Genomic DNA, 20928 nt, shown 5'->3' on the forward strand with positions numbered 1-20928 from the left:
GCCTGTGCATGCATAAATAGGTCACGACAAGGAGGAACAGTATTTACACACTGGGTTAGTTGGCTGTGTCACGTGGTGTTTGAGTGCGTGTTTGTGGTTGTGCGACTTTTTTTCGGTTGGATAACAGTAAAACACACACGCAGGTGACACTGTGACATTAAAAACGTTAACTCCTCGGCGCTTCGCTGAGTCTGTGAGGTGTGTTTGTACCGATTTGCCAGTCTTCAGCCTTCCTCGCTCACTCCAAATGAATTCATGTGATACTTTTTGGCTCTGTAATATCATCATCTTAATCCCCCCCGGTTGCGTACATAAACCCCTTAACTGTGCTGGAAGAGGCTCTACGCCACTATTCCGATGGTGTAAAGTTTCTCTGCATTTAGTCAGAGTCGCACATGACTGTGCTTGGGGCCCTGGCTTTGGATGAGGGGTGTCGGGTTCTCCCACTGTTTGAGGGCAGCAAAAGGCAAAGGAGAGGGCAGCATGCTCTGACCAGAGAGTGGTGTGAGGTGGGAGTGTGTCTGCGAGGGGTGGTCATGACTCATTTCATTGGGAGATCTAGAGTAGGTTTTTTTTTTCCCACTGAGCTTGCTTGCAGGATCTCCATTCCTCCCGCCCAATGCAAAACCCTCCCACAACACACTCCCTAATCTACGCCTCTGGTCCCTCCCCAAACTTTCCCCCTAACCAAACCTACTGTACACTCCTAACTCAGGTGGCAGGGCCCAATTTTAGGGCCCACCTGTTGCCTGCTGGAAGAGGATTTAGCTTTGTTGTGTGCAACAGAGAAGGGAGGAAGGGGGGTTAAATGAGGCTGATGACCTCTTTGGCATGTGATCTGAAATAGAAAGGGATTTGTATCTGTTGGGAAGGCAGACAATGGCGACCACAGCGGCAAAGACGAGCCCCCTTTTCACTTCCCATTAGGGAAGTTGAGTCATAATGGCGGACTCCGACTTTTAGGTCACCTGACATTTAACATCTCCACAACTGTGTGTCCTCCATTTGCAGGTCCAGAAATGAGGTGATTAACCTTGAGCTGTCAGTGATAAGGGAGAAGCATCTTTGCACATGCTTTGCAGATTGAGTTTATCGTTCTTTGTGGGGGGTGGGGATCTATGGCCATTACGTAACAAAGCTCATGAAAACGGTCCAAAATGAGACCAAATTTGGGCCTCTGCGTCGCTCTGGCTTACGGCTCCAGAGAATGATAAATTATTGTTGATTTAAACAGGAATCTGAAAATGTAATCACACCTTTTGTTATTTAATTCTTCATCTCTTAGCACCATAATAAAAACCAGACACCTCTTCTAAATAACCCCACCCCCACCCTCCTTCCACCACCACCTCTGCGGCCCAAGATAGATTAGGTCAGGAGAGCTTCCCGCTTGCGTCATGACCTCTGTTGCAGGGCCTCTCTGCGTCTGCCTCCCCCCCACCCACCCCCCACCCCGCCCCTCTCCTGAGAGGCGTGCACGTGGGTATGCCGGTGTCAACTCTTTAACAGCTGGACAGACAACACAAACTTCAAAGGAGAGAGGACAACCTGCGGGGCACAACGCACCAGAGCTCTTTGTTCTTCTCTTTTGGATTTAGTAGCTCGGTTCGATTTCAGTGCTAAAGTGCTCCAGTTTTAAGACGCCCGGGTTTGTCTCCGTTTGGCACCAGACGCATCTATCACCAGACTCCTACTGGGAGCCAGGAGTTGCCAAAATCATGCCGGCCGGGTTTCAGCAGCTTGGAGCGGAGGTAATTTCTTCTGGAGTTTGTTATAAACAGTTTGTTAATCTAGCTGTGCCTGTTTAGAAAGTTTCTGCAGGGATAGCCGTTATTTGTGAACTTTGCAATGTGTACTTTCAGCTATGGAAAGATTTTACGCACAGCACTTTTTCCTGACCTGAAACCTTTAAATATCTCCTGATTGTAGTGCGCTTCTTTAAAATAATCCCATGAGCCGTTATACACTTTTAACAGAATTTTAAAGGCAAAATCCGAATGTTGAGAAAGTCATGAATCTAGAAGAAGCTTTGAGTAACTCTGTTTCAAAGAGAGGGGGAAGCCTTTCTGTCCTTAGTGGTGACCTTGAGCGGCCAAAACTGAGTTTACAAGTCAGGCCTCGTAACTGCAAGCTTATGACAGGCCACCGCCTTCATAAACAAACTCTGTGTTTACTGCCCAGCTCAAACTCCATTGGAGAAATCGTTTCTAAGTGCTGGTTTTAAGCCTGACTTTCCCCTGATGTAGATTTCCATCATCTTATTAATAGGAAGAATAGGCTGCTATCCACGCTGGAATTAAGGCAACAATTCCCAAAGTTTCCCCTTTGGGAATAAACTGGAAACAGACTAAACTATGCTGGGATGTGGTGTGTGTGTGCGTACGTACGTGTGTGTGTGTGTGTTTGTGTTTAATGCAAAAATATTTCCCCTAAGCATAAAATCTGAAAAGGGGAAGAAGCAGTCATGTGCTTGTCTCTATTGAAATCACTTAAAGACGGAGATAACCTGCACAACCTGAGATAGTTTTGTGTTTAATCTGGGCTTGTGTTGTATCTCACAGTAAATACAAGCAGGTGCAGATTCATGCATAATGCCTGGAAATTTACTGCAAAGTGTGCATGCAGTGAAGTGCGGGATGTGTAATGAAACATTAGTGGCCACTTCTGGCACTTTACCTTTTCCACAAGGACGCACACGCTCACCACTACACACCTCTTTGTTGTGGTTTGTGAATGTTAAGCAGCACTTATCAAAAGCTCAACTCAGCAAGGTCAAGAGTTACAGATTTACACGGACAACATATTTGCAGAAGGTGGCTGAGCAGAACTGCGGGGTCAAATTAGGTCCAGCAAATTTTACCAGCATCACCAGCATCATGTTGCTGTTGTATCAGTCCATAAGCCCACGTCACCAAAATGGGAAAAAAAACTTTTCAGGAAGCTCGTTGTTTCGACAGTACCCGTCTGTGTTTGTGTGTTCATCCAACAGTTCATCACAGACTTAAATCTTACAGGCGGCGTAACTCCAAAAGCACAAAAGACCTATAAATAAATGAAATTTAAAATTTTATAACCATGCTGGAGTGGAAGAAGTTCATTTTCCCCAAGGTCATCCTGTCTGTCACCCTGCAGACAGGTGGCAGAGGGCTGATGGGAAACTGGAGGGAAGCTAAAGTTCAGGCGTCGACATGAAAGTAGTCAGAGAAGTCATGAACAGCACTGCAGAGATTGTCTCTAGTCAGGATCACGGTTATATATATAGTTGACGTTAGCTGAGCAGCAGTGTTGTGTGTGTGTGTGTGTGTGTGTGTGTGTGTGTGTGTGTGTGTGTGTGTGTGTGTGTGTGTGTGTGTGTGTGTGTGTGTGTGTGTGTGTGAGAGAGAGAGAGAGAGAGAGAGAGTGAGTGAGAGTTAAAAAGATAATCGTGGTTGTCCAACAGTTATCTTATTGTTACAGTTATGAAAACACCTTTCAGGATTATTCACTGTTCTGAAAAACAAATTATTTGTAATTCACTTCTTTGTGTGTGTGTGTGTGTGTGTGTCTATGTGTGTGTGTGTGTGCGTGTTTCTGCTGCAGACAGTGACTGGAACCCTCGCTCTGTCAGTCTTCACGGCTGTCCTTGGATCTTTGGAGTTTGGATATAACATCGGTGTCATCAATGCGCCACAGAAGGTAAAAAAAAAGAAAGAAAGACGAATGGACATAATATAAAATGAAAGAATAAAACATGTAACACTGGTGTCATGCACGAGTCTAACACTGTCATTTAACCAGACGTCAACAAAGTCGCTTCGCCTGATTTCACAAGGTGGTGTGCTTTGACACCACAACACGCTGCCTGGTGATGTTTAGACAATAAACCAAAAAGAATAAAACTATGTCATGTGAAGCCTTCCGAAGCAAAGTCAGGTGACACAGACACAGCAGGGCGAGGCTCCTTTCCATCTTTACGTGTCATCACAAAAATGACAACACATCCCTGCTCCAGGTGTCATGGAAACAAGGAAATATTTCTGTTTGCATGATGAGAAAAAGGCGTGAGAAATATGATTCATTTCCCACATCTGAAAGCAAATTTTGTGCGTTTATCCGCATTTATCTCTTTAAACAGAGCGGCCCTTCATTTGTGTGCCACGGTACTTGGACACTGTGTAGAAAAGCCTTTTGCATTTATGGGCATCTCAGCTCTGACATCCATCATTAAAATCCTGGCACGGGTGAGGGCAGCTATCAACTAAACTTGTCTGATACTTGGGAAAATGTGAGCATAATTATCTACAGATCACTTGTTTGATTTAACAAAATACATCTTTCTTACAAATAGTGTGACACAAAGAGCAACACTCCCTTTAAGGTCACTCTATTTTTAAGCCTTTTTAATCCTGCTTTCTTCTGATTGGCTGCCCCACGTAAAGCGATCACTTAAACAGCAGCTGGGTGGGGCTGATTTGTGACCATGTTTGGGTTTTCCACTCTCTATGACATCATGTAGATCCAAGAACAGAGAAAAACCCTCTGAAACCGAGTATTTAGAGCACTCTGAACTCGAAACCTCTGGCTCTCGGTGGTTACTTGTACATACAAAGATCTCATTAACTGAAACCTCCCAATTTTTAATATGAGAATGTGCACAAGTGTGTATATGTGAGATAATATAAGTCTATATTTTAAAAAAAAAGAGGAAAGCATTCTGAAAATATGAACTCATGGGAGTAAGCTGTTACTTACACGGTGTGCTTGTCTATTTAAATAGCCCATGGCCTGATTTACATAGTACTCTTGTGGTCCATGCAGCCATTCAAAGCGCTTCACGCTGCAAGCCTTTATCTAATCCAAGTTCATATTTAAAGTGACATATAGCTTTTTTTTCCTGTCGTAGTTCACTGTATTTAGTATCTCGCCCAAAGCCATGCAGACAAGTGACTTAACCACCAGCCTTCAAGCAGCCCATTTTATATACTCCATGTTTACAAAAGCTGATTTTAAGCTCTACTCGGGCCCTGTCTGCAAGACCTCGCTCCAAACTTACCTTCCCTTTTACCCACACTGAAAAAAAGGGATTGGCCAACTCTTGGATTTACGTAAGCATCTTGCGTGTATTTAACATAAGTGCCTCATGCTTTAAAGTTAAGTGTAACTACATAGTGTAGAAACTACATGATCTACAGAGAGGCTAGATTAAATTGTTCATGTCATGTTCGAGTGAAGTAAGTCAATAACTTTCAGTCTCGTATACTTTGGATCGTGGTTTCAGGAATCCATCTCAGTCAAATCGAGTAGCCTCCACTACTTTTTTTGATATACTGAAAAAAGTAAATTCGGTGTTTTTTACATTAAAAAACTCTAACTTGTAATTTAAACACAATAATTTCATGCTTCTATGAACGTAATTAAATCATGAAGGATCTGTACGAAATTCAACAACTTAATTTGTCCTTGTTAAGATGACATGATACAATCTAGTAAGAGTGGTTAGTTGCTGAACTCGTGAAATTCACAAGATCGCACGAGATGTCAAACTGTAGGAAAATCACTGGCGTTATAAGAGGCAGACAACTACGACACACCACGTGTATGCTATTGCTATTTATTGTGGTTTAACCTGTCAAGGACAAAAACGTACAAAAAAATTCTGCATCAAGCCTTGAAATCATAGCTTTCCTACTTTTGTTAAGTCTGGATTGGTGGCATGGTGGTTAGTGCTGTTGCTTCACAGTAAGAAGATCCTGGGTTCAAATCCACAATCTGGCTAGTTTGCACTGGTTTCTCTCTGGGTATTCTGGTTTCTTCCCACAGTTAAAAGTTGTGCAGTTGTTAGAGTTAGGTTAATTGATGATTCTAAATTACCTGTCAATGTAAGTGCAAATGGTTGTCTAGGGTGTACCCTGCCTAACAATTCAGGGTTATTTCCCAGCCCCCCTGCAACCAGGATAAAGATAGGATGTTAGTTGTTGTAGATCCATTAAATTTTTATGTTAACCAGACTCTAGACTTTGTTGAACATTATGTAATATGAAGACAACATGTAGTATTTAAATGAGCAAGTAGTATTGGGGTAAATGTTATTTAATAGTGTTGAAATAAAATGACAAAATTGTGAAGGATTAAAATATTCCAAAGGCTCAACTTACTTCATCTAAACATGTTTCAATCGCGTTTTATGAACACAAAATGCACATGTTTATTGAATATGAAAAAGTTGTGTTGATTGAACACAATTGTTTAAGTTTCTGCCAAAGCAAAACATTTGTGTGCAACCAATGTCCACTATTGAATCAAGTAAATCCAACATGGCCTTTTTTTCAGTGCAGTTTGTGCTGCTCTTCTCTCACTCCTCTAGTCACTTGCTCCAACTTATCTTGGCACTCCTTGCAGATCATTGAGGGGGACTACAATGCAACATGGATGTACCGGTACGGGGAGCCCATCCCCACAGGGACCCTCACCTCGCTCTGGTCGCTGTCCGTTGCCATCTTCTCCATCGGCGGCATGGTCTCCTCCTTCTGTGTGGGTTTTGTTTCTGAATGGCTGGGCAGGTGAGACAACGCAGGTCAAGCTTAGCCTTTTCTAGTGGTCTCGAGGGGATACGTTGCTTTTATCCTGATGGGTTCATGAAGCTAAGCCTATGAAATACTGTTTTATGAGATGGAGCAGATAGAACAGGCTGCAGCTCATTAATCTTACACTCTGCTTTAACTGTAACATTTAGAGGATGGTTTCCGTCTGTGCCCATGGTTGCACAGATTACTCAAAGCAAACCACAAGATTTTCTGGAAATCTGAAACAAACTGCACAAAGACTGAATACATGAGCAAAGATTTAAGAAGTACACATTTCTTCTTCCTGAATGACACACATACTTCGCAGTCTCCTTACATACAAATGAAAGGTCTGATTTTTCATGTGTAAATGGATAGAAGCTGTAGGTTAATAAAGAGTGAAGTGGGTAGGGAGTTTGTCTGAAGTATCTTCAGTTAAAAAAAGAAAGAAAGCAGCACCCAGTCCACTCAAACACACACAAAAAGACACACTTATGTAAGGAAAGTAGGATTTTGCATGCAGCGGGAGTGGATCCATATAAACGTGGTTTTAAGGGTGAATGAAAAACAAGAAAGCAATTTTAAAAAGCACCACAAACAGAGACTTCAAGTTTTAATGCACTACAACGATAACCAAGACTGTTTTAGGAAACAGCCAGGCAGACACGACAAAATACCACACAGTGTTCAACAGCAAATGATAAATCGTCATTATAAACAGAGCAATTAAAACCTTAATCTAAGCAAACGACAACACTAGTCCAAAGCCTTCTCTAGCTAGCCTTCATTGTGATACATAAATATCTCCTTCTCAGTTCTGTATAAGCCCAAAAATAAAACCAGTCATTCAGTGAAAGCTCTGTCCGGGATGTTATGACCCAGTTTCCCGCTGTAACCTGAGTCTGTGCAAACTGGGCTGCAGTCCACAGCTTCCACTGGCTGAAAGGACATTTTAACAGAGTCCTGAATGTGCAGCTTACATAAGCTTACAACCTCATCAGAAGTAACTTTTCAGTGACTTTTAAAATATATATTAAAAAAACATTTTCAACCCAAGGTATTAACAGAATGTTACAAAATATATACGTGAGGTACCTTGTTGCTTGTGTCAAGTAAATTCCTGACAGTGTAAGCTGAGCTGTAGGAACCGTGCTACTTCTAAATTAGGTGGGAAAGACTCTTTTTTGGTTCCGATCACAGTCTAGTAAAGTAAAATAACACCAGACTGCAAAATCTAGTCACACATGTTACTTTTCTTTAATACTCCTCTGTGCCTTCTACAGGATTTTGTGGATCAACTAAATGTTAAAGTGCTGAATAAACCAGTGTCTCTGTGCGATACTGAATAATTTTGTGTGATACTGCCCTCTAGTGGCTTCTTAGTGTTTTTCACTACTAAACAGTGTGCATATCCAAACTAGATGTGCACAACTCTGCTGGACAAAAAACCTGCTGTTTTATCATTTCAAAATGGTTTCAAAAATGCAGGTCTGTGCTTCTTTCAGGAGGAAAGCCATGCTTATAAACAACTTGTTTGCCTTTATTGGAGGAAGTCTGATGGGAATGTCCAAGCTCTGCCGCTCCTTTGAAATGATGATCCTTGGACGTTTTATCATTGGTGCCTACTGTGGTGAGCTGGCCACTGTCTCTTCCCTCTTTTACTCTCCATTAATGTGTCCATTTAATAAGTGGTTTAACAATCTCTTGCTTCCTTAACTCTTCCTTTGATGCAGGATTGGCATCTGGCTTGACACCAATGTACGTGGGTGAGATAGCACCTACGAGTCTCAGAGGAGCTTTGGGGACGCTGCACCAACTGGCTATTGTCACTGGCATTCTCTTCGCACAGGTATGGCAGGAACGACCGTCTATAAATAGCATCGGCATCTTCTCTCTGTCTCCATGTCCTCGACATTCAGTGGGCCTTTCCAGGCCACGTTTAAAAAGTCTGCTCACAAAAAACACATCTTGAATCCTCAAATCCATTCTCTTTGTCTGTGCACCTCCCCGTCTTTTCCTTTACTTCCACCTATAAAGGATTGTCTTTAGGTGCTTTATCATATTATCTTTTGAAATGTCACACACTCAAACTTGCTTCCTCTCCCTGTGCAGGTCCTCGGCTTGGAGTCGCTACTCGGCAGTGAGCACTTATGGCCTGTTCTGCTGGGATTAACTGTTGTGCCGACTGTACTTCAGATGGCTCTGCTGCCCTTCTGCCCCGAGAGCCCCCGATTCCTCTACATCGTCCGGTGTCAGGAGCACCACGCCAAGAGTGGTAAGTAGGGCTGCGTTATTTTAAGGTCTTGGTTTACTATTATTATTCTTATTATGTAACTAAGTTTTACATTTTAAATTCTACACTATAAACTGGATTTTTAGCATTAGGAGGCAGATAGGGCCTTATAAAATAAGCTGCTGAGTTGCATTTTGGGAAATGTAGGATCTTTTTTTTTTTTTTTGCAATTTCATTTCAATTCAATTCAATTTAATTTATATATCGCAAAATCACAACAGCAGTCATCTGAAGGCACTTGATGTTGTAAGATAAAGACCCTACAATAATAAAGAGAAAACTGCACTTAGTGACAGTGGGAAGGAAAAACTCCCTTTTAACAGGAAGAAACCTTCAGTTCAACCAAGCTCAGCGAGGGGCAGTCAGCTACTGTGTTTGGGTTTGTCCCACTTTGACCCATATCACTTTATACGTTCTTATATATAACTGATGGATACTAATGTTCGTACCTGAGAAGCGAAACTAACTCGAAGTGCCTGAAATCTGCATTCTTTCTTTTGGCCAGCAGGGGGAGACTCCTCTGGTTGCAAAAAGAAGTCTGATTCTACCAAAGTCTTATCTCTGACCACAGTAAACTGTTTTTTTCTGCTGAGTTTATGGCCTCAGTAATTACTTTAAAATATTTTTTAACTAATTCTGTAAATCATAGTCTCACGGTGAGTTAAATAGTAGATAAATCAGGTTATAGTTTAAACCACGGCTATTTGGCCTTGCCTTTACATACTGTGTGGTGTCTCCAGTTCCTCGGTCAGATCAACTCCGCACTCATGATGTCTGGGTTTATCAGACATTTACAGGACTCAATGTACAGAGTATCAGTTGGACTTACGGAATTAGCTGCTAAAATGTCAGATGAGTTTTTGTACATGAAAAAAAAACTTCCTACATTTCTACTTTCTGCAGGCCTGAGGAGGCTAACAGGCAGACAGGAGGTGGGCGACATGCTGGCAGAGATGAAGGAGGAGAAGCGGAGGATGGACATGGAGAGGAAGGTGTCCATACCCGAACTCTTTCGCTCTTCGCTTTACCGCCAGCCCATCATCATCGCCATCCTCCTGCAGCTCTCCCAGCAACTGTCGGGGGTTAATGCAGTGAGTTCTTCAAATTACACTGACTCACCTAAAGTTCCAGAAACAAGCAGTCCTTTAAAATCAGGAGCCAGTGCTGTTCAACATTGACCTAAATTTGTTTACTCCTCTGGCAGATCTTCTACTATTCCACCAGTATCTTCATGAAAGCAGGAGTCCAGAGTCCAGTTTATGCCACCATAGGAGCCGGGGTGGTGAACTGTGCCTTCACGGTAGTCTCGGTGAGAAATCACACCGACATGCCTTTATCGCACTTTTGAAATTCAATTTGGGAGCGTTTAAATAACTTTTTGAATTTGGAACAATAAACATTCACGCCCTGTCACAGAGTCCCTCTATTACTGTTTAACACTGTTATCAAAGGGTAAACAAGATAAGAGGAGTCAAAATGTTTCAGTGTCATCAAGCGGATAAAGATGTACGACTTTAGCCGTAAGAGTGCCACGGCTTCAGGGTTAGAGACTGACTATTGTAATTTGATACAATAGATTGTTTTATGAGCGCACGCTTGTAAAATCACTGCTAAACTATGGTTAACACTGTTTTAGAAGTCCTGAACTGCAGTTAGGTATATGGTAAATGTGGTTTTAGCATTATAGTGACCTGACGTTATACATATTTGAGAAAGAATCTGACCAAATCAAATGCTTTAGCTCCAAATGTCAGCTGAGGTTAACCCCCCATCCCCCCTTTACCTTCATATTAACAGCTTTTCCTGGTAGAGAGGACGGGTCGACGGACGCTCCACATGCTAGGACTTGGTGGAATGTGCATCTGTGCCGTCATCATGACCGTGGCTCTTGCTTTACTTGTAAGTAAGCCCCGATCCAAAAAAAAGGAAAATAAATAAAATCCAGACTATGGTATTCCAGACTTCGGTATTTTATATATGATTTCTAGTCTCCACAAACATCTGAACCCACTTTTCTTCTGCTCTATAGGACAGTGTTCCATGGATGAGCTACATCAGCATGCTTTCTATCTTTGGTTTTGTGGCCTTCTTTGAGGTTGGCCCAGGTCCCATCCCCTGGTTCTTTGTAGCTGAGCTGTTCTCTCAAGGTCCAAGGCCAGCTGCCATGGCTGTTGCAGGCTTTTCCAACTGGACTGCCAACTTTATTATTGGCATGTGCTTCCAGTATGTCGCTGTGAGTATCCACAATGGATGTTGTGTATGTCCACAAATGCTTTTCCATTTTTCACCCACTTCAGTTTTGTTATTCTTTTTTGGCTCGACAATCTTTTATCCTCTTAGATAAACTGATTAGATTTTGGTCTTTAAAGGTTACCAACCTTACAAAATCAAATTTTTTATTCACATTTGAAAAGTTAAGTCTGGACAGACAGATGAAAACATGAAAACCGCTACTTGACCGGTTAATAGAGGCACGTGGCATCAAGTTCAACTCTTTATAATCCGACCTTCTTCCCGTCCTTCTGCAGGACCTCTGTGGGCCATATGTCTTCCTGATCTTCGCAGCTCTTCTTCTGTTCTTCCTCATCTTCACATTTTTCCGGGTACCAGAGACACGGGGCAAGACCTTTGACCAGATTGCAGCCAATTTTCACCAGCATTCAGCTGGAGGGATGATGGATATGGATATGAGCATAGGCATGGGTATGGACATAGACAAACCCAGCACTGAGATGGACTACTTGGGGGAGGATACCATGAACTGAAGATGCCCCATGGAACTGAGAAAAATGGAACTGAGCTCAGCTTGAGAAAAGTTGGGTAAAGGGGCATGACACCAAACTTTTATTTGCTAATATGTATATTGAGATCTTTATTTTTTTTCCACATAGATTGTGGTGAAAAAGCAGTGTTAAAAGTGTGTGACAATTTGGGTGTTATGGAATTGTCCTTTGGTGGTAGCACTGCAGTACAGGGTTAATAGTTATGAATTCTGGCTTCACTTGAAAGGCTACGAACCAGTGGAGTAAAGGTCGACTGCTGTAGTTTCAAGGGAAGAAGATGCTAATAAGAACAGCCTGTCTGGCATTGACTGCCAGTGCAATAAGACTTTATTCCATGGTGATGGCAATCAGTTGCAGTATTGACAGATGGGTGTGGAGAGACTTGGGGATTCCTGCACTTTATAAACAGATATCTACAGTTTTCAAAGTTTTTAGGCATAGAAACAATAGGATCAGCAGCCAGGAGTGTGATGGAGCATGCCTGTTTTTACCAAAGATGGGAACACACATTTAAGAGATTAACATATGAATTGATTTTTTGATCTCCAATGACAGGAATCACATCGACATACTGTGGGTTTTGAATCTTTTTTGGCGCCAAATGAAGTGTGTCTGTAACACCCGGTATTTATAGCCGTTATTTACTCAAAGCAGATGTAGAAAAGGTAGTATGATGGGTAGGTAGTGTTTTTGTTCTTTAAGAACAGGTAACAGATGCATTTAATCATGTTATACTTTTAGAAACTGATTTTATGTGCTATGTTCATGTATCCAAAGTGTAACCTGGCATCAATGTAAAAATACCAGTCTGAAACTTCTCAAGGGGCATTATCAAGCGGACCAAAATGCCTCTGGAGTTGATTTCACAGACATTGCTCTGAACTCCTCCAGATATTAGCCGATGGAGGGGTCATCCCAGGACACGAGTGTCACATTCATATAGTCTGGACAGTTAATGGTCTGCCCCTGCCAGCTTCTGTCCACATGATTTCATTTGCACAAATTACAGCAAAGGTAATTCTAAGTTCATGTTGACAGGACTGGACTGCAACCAATCTGATTATAGTGTGACGCAGTACGGTGTGACCTTAAAGTGTAAACTGTCGTAACAAACTATCGTTGTTGGATGCATGGTTGTGATTGGCTCAGTATAGGTAGTGCTCTGGGGAAATGAGTTTCAGTAAAGAAACAAAATTTTGCCTCAAATTTGAACATGAGCCTTCATACTCCTCTGGTTGTTAGGTTACCAAAAGCATTTTCTGCATCAGTACCAAAACGCTGATATTTTGGAGTTTTCACATGTGTTCTCAACTTAAGTGTGAAAGTACTCCTCTAATAGGAAACTCACTGCACCACAGAAATGCTACTTCTGATCAAGCCTTTTGTATTTCATGTGTACATAGTGTGTTTGAGGGTCTAGGTTTTAAATTCTTTACGCACTCCAGCTGGTGTTCGGCTTTGTAGGCAGACTCGAGAAATTTCCAAGTACAAGCACCGACTTTCAAGGTTTGTGCCACACAATCGCCAAGTTTTTGTTGTGTTTTCTTTGCATCCGTCACGTGTGCCGTTTGCAGTCTATTCTTTAATGTGTCAGACTTGTCAGAGATCTGTAATCTGTATAGTGTGAATGTTGATGCAGTGGTTATGTAACCAGAGTGAAAGTACTGCAAATATTGTTAATGAAACCACCTGAAGAACCCTCATTTCTACACCTTCAATTTCTTCACTACAAAAGTAATCCAATTTCTTTGGCAAAATAAAAAAAAAAAAAAAAAAAAACATGGTACAAAGGCATCAGTGAATCTGCACTCCAGTCAGAAGGGAATGAATCTTGATTTGCAAACATGATTTATTAATTAGCATTTTAAGTATTAACATTGCACATAATCCCCTCCAAAGAAAAGCACACACACACACAAGTAAAATAAAAAGGAAATTAAGCTTCTTTCTAATCCAACCTCAACCAAGAAGATTAAGGGAGTAGTACGTTTCAAGAATTGATTTGAGGTGTTAACAGAACTAAACAGACTCCCATTATGCATCACCAATCGCAGACCTGCTTAGCTTTCCCCTCTTTAACCAAATTAATCAGAAGCCAAATTAAACTACATGATGGGCCCCATCTGCTCTATTAAAGGAAATATTTCTAAGGGGGTGGAATAACATTCCCATTTTTTCCTCTCTCCCCCTTTTTAAAAGCTGTACTTTCAATTTCTAAATGTGCACCCACCAACTACCTGTATCCCCTTAACCTGCGCTCCCTTCCCACCCTCTCCAGATGTCAGTGTGGACAGGACAAGACAAGATGAGGGGGTGGGGAAGGGGCCTGAAGGATGACTGTGAGAAGTGGTAGGATGGAGGATTGGGGGAGTGCAGGGAGGGGAGAGCAGTGCATGTGGTCTGAAATAGGTCCAGTCCTCCAACCCTAGGACCTATGAGAAACAAAAGAAAGCGCAGGAGAGATGGATTGAAAGAAAGACCCCAAAAAAAAAAAAAAAAAAAAAAAAAAGAAGACCTTTAATTTAAAAATAAAAAAATAAAAAGGGCACTTTTAATCCCGAGCCAAGGATTATATTGAAAGAAAATCCAATTTCCCAGAATTTGAGCCAAAAATCTTCCCTGTGTTAAACAAAAGTCTGACTCCAAACACAGGCAGCGTTCTCAAAGACTCCTTTCAATGCCATCATTCCGCCTTAAATCCATTTACTTGACTAAAGAGTTAATGTCCATCATCAGGCCCTCTGTGACAGACTGCTAATGTTGCACATGCAGCACAAGAAGTGCAACCCTACACCCTCACGTCTCCCACCCTGTCTAATCCAAGGTTGCGCCACTTTAGTGTGGGGTCCCACCTCTTGCCAAGGGTCGTGTGACCATCCTCGTGGTCATCACTCTGCTGGTGCTGGGACAGTTGTTGGAGCTGCCTGCTGAAGTGAAGAACACAGCTGAGATTTGTCAACAAAACACCTACCAATGAAAAATGAACCAGCTGGGAAAGCAAAGAGCAACTTTAATGTCTTACCTCAGGCGATTTTACCGTTTTGGGGGAGATTTTAGGAGAGGTCTTTGGCGACTTTGATGTGGGTTTTGTATCAGATGGCTTTGAGGTCTGTGGTGGGGTACTAGGCTCTGATGCAGACTTCTCTGTATCATTCTTCAATACATGGAAAAGATGTGAAAATATTAGTAAAATACCAAAGCTTTAGAACTTCAGAAGATCCAGCTAAACCATCATACAGGCACAAAACCATAGAAATTCATCTAATAGTTAGACTCCTGTCTACCATCTAGACAGTATAAATATTACAGGGACTTAAGGGTTTTCATTGTCAATCAGGCATATTTTCAGATGAGGCGAACTGTAGTTTTTCCACTCAAATCCTGATTAAAGCCAATGAGAACACCACATTGACTGTAAAATATACAAAAACATTTACAGTACAAGTATATTTAAAAATGATGGCAGCTCTCAGTGCTCCCCCCAGCACCCTATCAGATGCAACCAAGTTATAAATTTGAAAATCCTAGGTGATTTAGAGAAAGTGTGACCTCTGACCTTGAGGTCAAGGTCCCTGAGATTTGAACTTGTACAAGACTTTTGTAGACACACCCATGGTATCCTCTGTCAGTCTACCCCAGGGCAGCTATGGCTACAACTGTAGTTTGCCTGCACCAGTGTTTTGTAAAGCGCTTCGAGGGCCCCAAAAAGCACTATATAAATGAAATCCATTATTATTATTACTATTATTACATCACCTCGTTCTTGTATTCAAACTTAGGTGCGTTTCGCCCGCCAGCCCATCCGCCGGGCATGGTGACGATAAGTGTTCAGCATTTTACTGCTTGCATTAGAGCCTTAATATCTTCTGATAATCGTTTTCTGTGACCAGGACAGCTTGGCAGTGAAAAATAAGCTCATGTGGGTAGTGATCTTTTCCTCCCCAAACATCACTAACAGCTCATCTGTGCATAGTTTCCTCACTGAGTGATCTTGATATAGCTGAAGATCAAAAATATCTTACTTTGGAGACAGAGGACTCTGAATTCCTTTGCCTGCGTCGTCTGAACTGGCGGCGTTGTTTCTGGCCTTGGCCCTCCCCTGCTTCTCCATTGGTCTGAGGGCTGTCAGGTGCCGCCGCCGCCGTCGCCACCTCGTGCTGTGGCTGCTGCTGCTTTAGCTCACTCTTCTCCAGGCTCTCTGCTGGTGCAGCCGCCTGCTGGTCTTCTACAGCCTGATTGGGAGGTGGGCGAGGACGGAATGGCCTGAATCCGAGGAAAGCACATTAAATTGCCTCAAGAATCAAGAAGTCCTTCAAACAGGATGTCTAAGCAGGACCGTTAAGTTACCTGCGGTATGGGCGCCAGAATCTGCGTCGTGGCGGCCGCTGGGTCTGATCACTCTGGGTCTGATCACTCTGTGTCTGACCACCCTCTTCGTCTCCATCCTTCTGCTCACCAACTTCACCCTAAATTGGAAAAAAACAGACAAAAGACCATTAACAACATAAGCGTTCAACTACTTCAATCCATCTCAATGTCCAGCATCATCCTAAAGGTTGTAGTCTCCCTCACACCCGTCTTTCCGCTTTAGCTTACATCTTGTGTCTCCGGCCGTGGCCTGCGCGGCCTACGGCGGCGTTGCTGAGGCCTCGCTCCCTCACTCTCTCCCGATCGGTCAGTATCAGGACCTTGCCCATCGGCTGGCTTGTTCTGGTCGCCGGGCCGAGGGCTTCGGGGAAAGAACCGTCGACGGAATCGCCGTTTGTTGGGCGCATAGCGGCTTCCTTTTACCGGAACACCACCTGGACCGGTAACATTAGCTGCTTCGGAGCCCTTTGGAACAGAGACATGCCTGAAATGCTTTCTCCAAGAGCAGTTTTTTTTTTATACCTTTTTAAACAGCCGAGAATGTCACATTTTGTCCTTGCCATACCTTAGCTGCTTCAATCACGTCAAACTCTACAATTTCCCCATCTCCAACGCTGCGGAGAAATTTCCTGGGATTGTTCTTCGTGATTGCTGTCTGAGGAGACATGGCTAGCATTAAAAATGTGGGTACAATTAACTCCCATGAAGAAAAAAAGAAAGACCTTACCTGATGAACGAATACATCTTCTTTGGTGTCATTCCTGCAAGAAATAAAACTTCATTAGCAAACAATAGACTGAAAAAAGTGAGGAATACTAAAAAGAAATAAGGGAGAATTCGAAACACCTTACCTGTTAATGAATCCATACCCATTACGCACATTGAACCATTTCACTGTGCCTTGGACCAAAGTGGCTACAACAAGAGCACATCAAAAGAATAAGGAAGTGTAATAGAGCAAGTAGTCATTCAGAGCTCACACCGTTATCTTGATTACATCAGCGGTGACCTGCTCGCAAGTGAGAGCTCTATGGATCAATCATTAACCGCAAGACTTTGAAACCAGGCCTGCACTAGGTCACGAGGCGACATGGGAACACTTCCGACAATTAAGGAGTTCAAGACGAGTCACACGGACACCTGAACGATGTATTCTTCCTCACAGAGACAAGCTCAAAGCCGGCTCGTTTGTGTGTTTTACGGCAGTCTAAACTAGTTCAATTTGGCCAAATTTCCTTCTGCAATGATTTGCAGCTGGGAGGGCGCGTGCGCGTGTTTCGCTTACCAAGCGCGTGAACGACAGCTGATAAAGAAGAAAAATTGGGTCATGCGTTCAGAGTGTTCGGTTAACATGGACTTCTATACAGTCTGAATCAGCTCCATACCTACACAAACACCTGCGATTAAACCAGAGGCAGCCACTGGACTGACATGTGGGGAAAACTTTTTTTTTTGAAAAAGCACCTGTGTCCTCGAGGCCTTTTATTAATAGGCGTGAGCTTTACAAGCCAATATGTGTGACAGTCAAATAACTTCGTTTTCAACAGCGCGAGTTTAAGCATTTTTTTTTTTTTGGGGAATATAGTCCCCAGAAAAACCTGAAAAACTCAGCCTCAAACACGTGTTGCCTAAAAAGTAGCACACCGGAGACAGCAGTGGCACCCCAGGCTGCTGTAATTAACACAAATTCAACCAGCTTGGATCACACACTTCAAGAAATATCACAGAAGGAAGGGTAAAATATATATATATAAACACACACATTCTGTTTTTCACACCCAGGCTCGGTCAGAAGGCGCTAACTTTAAACGTTTTCTGGATATTTACCAAGAAATCTTGGCGGATAGAGTACTTCTACACCCACCTATAACTTTCCTCTCCGGCTGTGGTTTGTCTTCCACCGGTGCCGATGGTGGAGCGCTCTGCGCCTCGGCGTCGGTCATGCTCGCTGTCGGGTTACTACACTTCCACTCCCGAGTCCCCTCCCTCCTACTCTTCCCGAAACTTTCCCAAGCGCCACTGCTAAGTTTTTATCCCGGCATCCCCTCGGACTGCCGGACGGAAGCCGCGCCCTCATTGGTTTCCACGAAAGCGCGAGCTCGAATCTGATTGGTCAAGCGAGGGCGGCAATTGGGACGGAAAATCGTCAGGTGGAGGACAGACATGAGTGAAATGAAGCTGATTTGTTTTCATTTCATTCATATATATATATATATATATATATATATATATATATATATATATATATATATGAATGAAATGATGATATATATATATATATATATATATATATATATATATATATATATATATATATATATGTATATATATATATATATATATATATATTACTAGAAAAATAGAATCGACAATCGCCAGGTTCTATTTATATAAAAATAGAATGACTGGTCTGTTTTTGAGAGGCCATTCATCTCTATCGATCTATATGTTATAGCTTAAAAACACAGCCTTGTAGTGTCTTTTTCACAGAACATAAATAACTGCAGAACTTAGCTGCTAGTGGGTAAACGTCTCTTTGTGATACAATGCTGTTTATATCGGTGAGTGAAAATCCCAATATGCATATACAACATGTAGACAGCCAATAGCTGCCAGCAATATAACAGCAACAGTGAAACTGTAGAAGTTAGACACATACAGTCTGATACACATTAGCATTTTTACCTGCTGTTAAACTGTTTCAGGTCTTCAAAAGAACTCTGAGTGATCTGGGAGCATTTTTCCCCATATGTAAATACAGCAATGAGAAGTTTCTGATATTTTTTTCTGCTCCTGAACAACAAATTTCTCAAAATATATATTTTTTAAATGTCATTAATTAATTGATTAAAAATAAAAAAAAATAAAAGCTCAGACTGGGGGGGGGGGGGGGGGGGCACGACACTAAGTTTTCTGCCACATGGCACGGATGCTATGTAGACCAGTCAAATGTGGCATGCTTGGATCAGACACCAAATGACCACGGTAGCAGAGTCACAGTATCTGGGGTACAAGAAGCTTAAGGCAAAAGTCAGTAGCAGAATCAGCTTGTTGGTACGTTATAGATGGATGCTATTTGGATGGATGAAGAGTGCAATTTTAATTGATCAAAATGTCCTTTATTTCACTATACCCCTGATTATTTATATCCATCAGCACTTCTAGATACTTTTTTATTTGCATGTGTTATGTTCGCCACGAAATAAGTTCTTATTTTTTTGCCCACTCAATGGTCAAAAATAGTTACACGTAAAAGGTCATCCAGAGAACTCAAATTTATTCTTCTTTTGTCCAAGAACTGAATCCCAAACTCTTGGAAATATTATTTAGCCGTCTGAAAAGATAGAGAAACTTGTTAGCACACTGGACCAATGGGCAGCACAAAATTTATGTTTTACAATACGTTAAAAATCAAAGGTTAGAAAATAAGTAATATGCTTATAAGTGTAAAGACTGGTATACAGGATTAACCAGAGCAGTGGTGAAGTAGCAGGTACCTTGAGTTTACCTAGAGTGGTAGTTGTTGCAGGAATTTAACGCTCTGCAGAAAAACTGGGCAGTCAGTTTAACATTTTCTCTGGGGGTTGTCCATGGGTCTCTATTATGTATCTCAGCGGTTTGAAATTTCTTTCTGTCATAAAGTCGAAAAGACTTTTTTTCAAGATATTCAAATCAAGACATAGACATCCACTGTCTGTAGAAGCCTGGTACCATTCAACTATGTTGTGTTTGTTGGAGTTACAGGCGTTAAGTTTTCTAGTAGTGAGCTAGAAAAATAGGTTACAGATGGTTTTTACATTAGTTTAACAGAAATAAACATTTTACATGAAGGTGAGCCAACCTAAACAGTTTAAATGTTTAATCCTGACCTGCGATGAATCCTTATCTTCGGCAAGCCAGGGACTGTTGTAAATTATCACAGCATTTTTTTAAAAAGTACATCATAACTCCAGTCATCTGTTTAAAAACAAATTGCATGACTATAGGTAATGTTCCACTCAGCGCTGTCTCTCTGTGTTTTAACGAAGCCTTGTCTTCATTTTTGTCAATGAAGGCGACAGTAAACCAGGCTGAAAGTATTCATTCAGGTTTCACTTTTTATTATGAAAAAGGAGCAGATCTTGATAAATGCATATATATGTATGCACTCCTTATATATACACTTCTTTTGTACCATTTTTGGTTAGTATATTTATCTGTTATTTAAATTTGTGCGCTATGTGAGGCAGTATACGTGTAATATTGTTATGCTTGCACAATGACAATAAAGAGTCTTAAGTGTTTTTCATTCATTTAAATGCCTGTGTATTACATGACCTGGTATAAATGTTTGTCCAGTTATGTATCCATGTTTAAAAAAAATAAGCCAACATAGATAGTCTGTGCACCAGACAATATAATATTCCTGGACCTGGAGACCTGGAATGTAAATGTGCGCCTTGGGTCAGCTTCTGTTGTTTAAGTGTGCTATAAATAAAATAGATGTGACAGTGAACATAAAAAGGTTCAGGGATTTTTCACAGAGCAATGTTCTGTGGGCTACATACTGAACTTAGATTAGAGAAACAAACTATTGATCATATCGTGCCAGTATTGCTCAAGCACCAACATCAGCATTGGTATCGATGCTCTCAATATTTGGATCAATCCACCCACCTCTACCAAATAAAACCTGGCCAAGGATCAACTTTAAAATTGTAATTGATTGGTGGATGAGCTCTCTTCAGGGGTTCAATAGTCATTTTTTTACCCATACATGTATTTTCCCCGTTTGAGGACTGTTGCCTTGATGTGTAGGTTGCTGTGACTTTCCATGAAGTTAAAAAGGGGCAACAATAAGAGCCTTTTAATTTGGGGGTTAAGCTGCAGTATACCTTTAACTGCAGCCCTCATAGGTCATAGGACTCTAATTTCACAGCACTAAATTTAACCCAGCAGCTCC

At 41.8% G+C, this 20928-nt stretch overlaps 2 protein-coding genes across 5 annotated transcripts; one reads left to right on the forward strand and one right to left on the reverse strand.

Annotated features, from left to right (window-relative positions):
• Nucleotides 1-43: 43 nt before the first annotated feature.
• On the forward strand, nt 44-13397 carry LOC146675057 (solute carrier family 2, facilitated glucose transporter member 4-like). The gene is made up of 11 exons (XM_085400001.1): nt 44-1751; nt 3580-3675; nt 6379-6539; nt 8048-8172; nt 8276-8391; nt 8655-8817; nt 9739-9926; nt 10040-10144; nt 10633-10734; nt 10865-11068; nt 11364-13397. Exons 1-11 carry the CDS (start codon nt 1719-1721, stop codon nt 11598-11600), a joined length of 1530 nt encoding a protein of 509 aa, XP_085256127.1. The 5' UTR covers nt 44-1718; the 3' UTR covers nt 11601-13397.
• A 71-nt stretch (nt 13398-13468) lies between these two features.
• LOC146675058 (Y-box-binding protein 2-A-like) lies at nt 13469-18041 on the reverse strand. Of its 4 annotated transcripts, none has more exons than XM_085400054.1 (10): nt 17851-18041; nt 16838-16901; nt 16714-16747; nt 16552-16641; nt 16215-16451; nt 15966-16084; nt 15641-15881; nt 14641-14772; nt 14471-14542; nt 13469-14050 (listed from the first exon to the last, which is right to left on the reverse strand). In XM_085400054.1, exons 1-9 carry the CDS (start codon nt 17927-17929, stop codon nt 14507-14509), a joined length of 1032 nt encoding a protein of 343 aa, XP_085256180.1. In that variant the 5' UTR covers nt 17930-18041; the 3' UTR covers nt 13469-14050; nt 14471-14506. The 4 variants fall into 4 exon arrangements, with proteins under 4 accessions (XP_085256180.1, XP_085256165.1, XP_085256173.1 ...); XM_085400039.1 differs by having other exon boundaries at nt 14471-14545; nt 17851-18040; XM_085400047.1 differs by having other exon boundaries at nt 13469-14542.
• Between the last annotated feature and the right edge of the window lie 2887 nt (nt 18042-20928).

This window comes from Rhamphochromis longiceps, linkage group LG3 (genome assembly GCF_057381845.1).
Source record: "Rhamphochromis longiceps isolate RC_006_pf linkage group LG3, R_longiceps_female_GT1.1, whole genome shotgun sequence".
NCBI classification, from domain to species: domain Eukaryota; kingdom Metazoa; phylum Chordata; class Actinopteri; order Cichliformes; family Cichlidae; genus Rhamphochromis; species Rhamphochromis longiceps.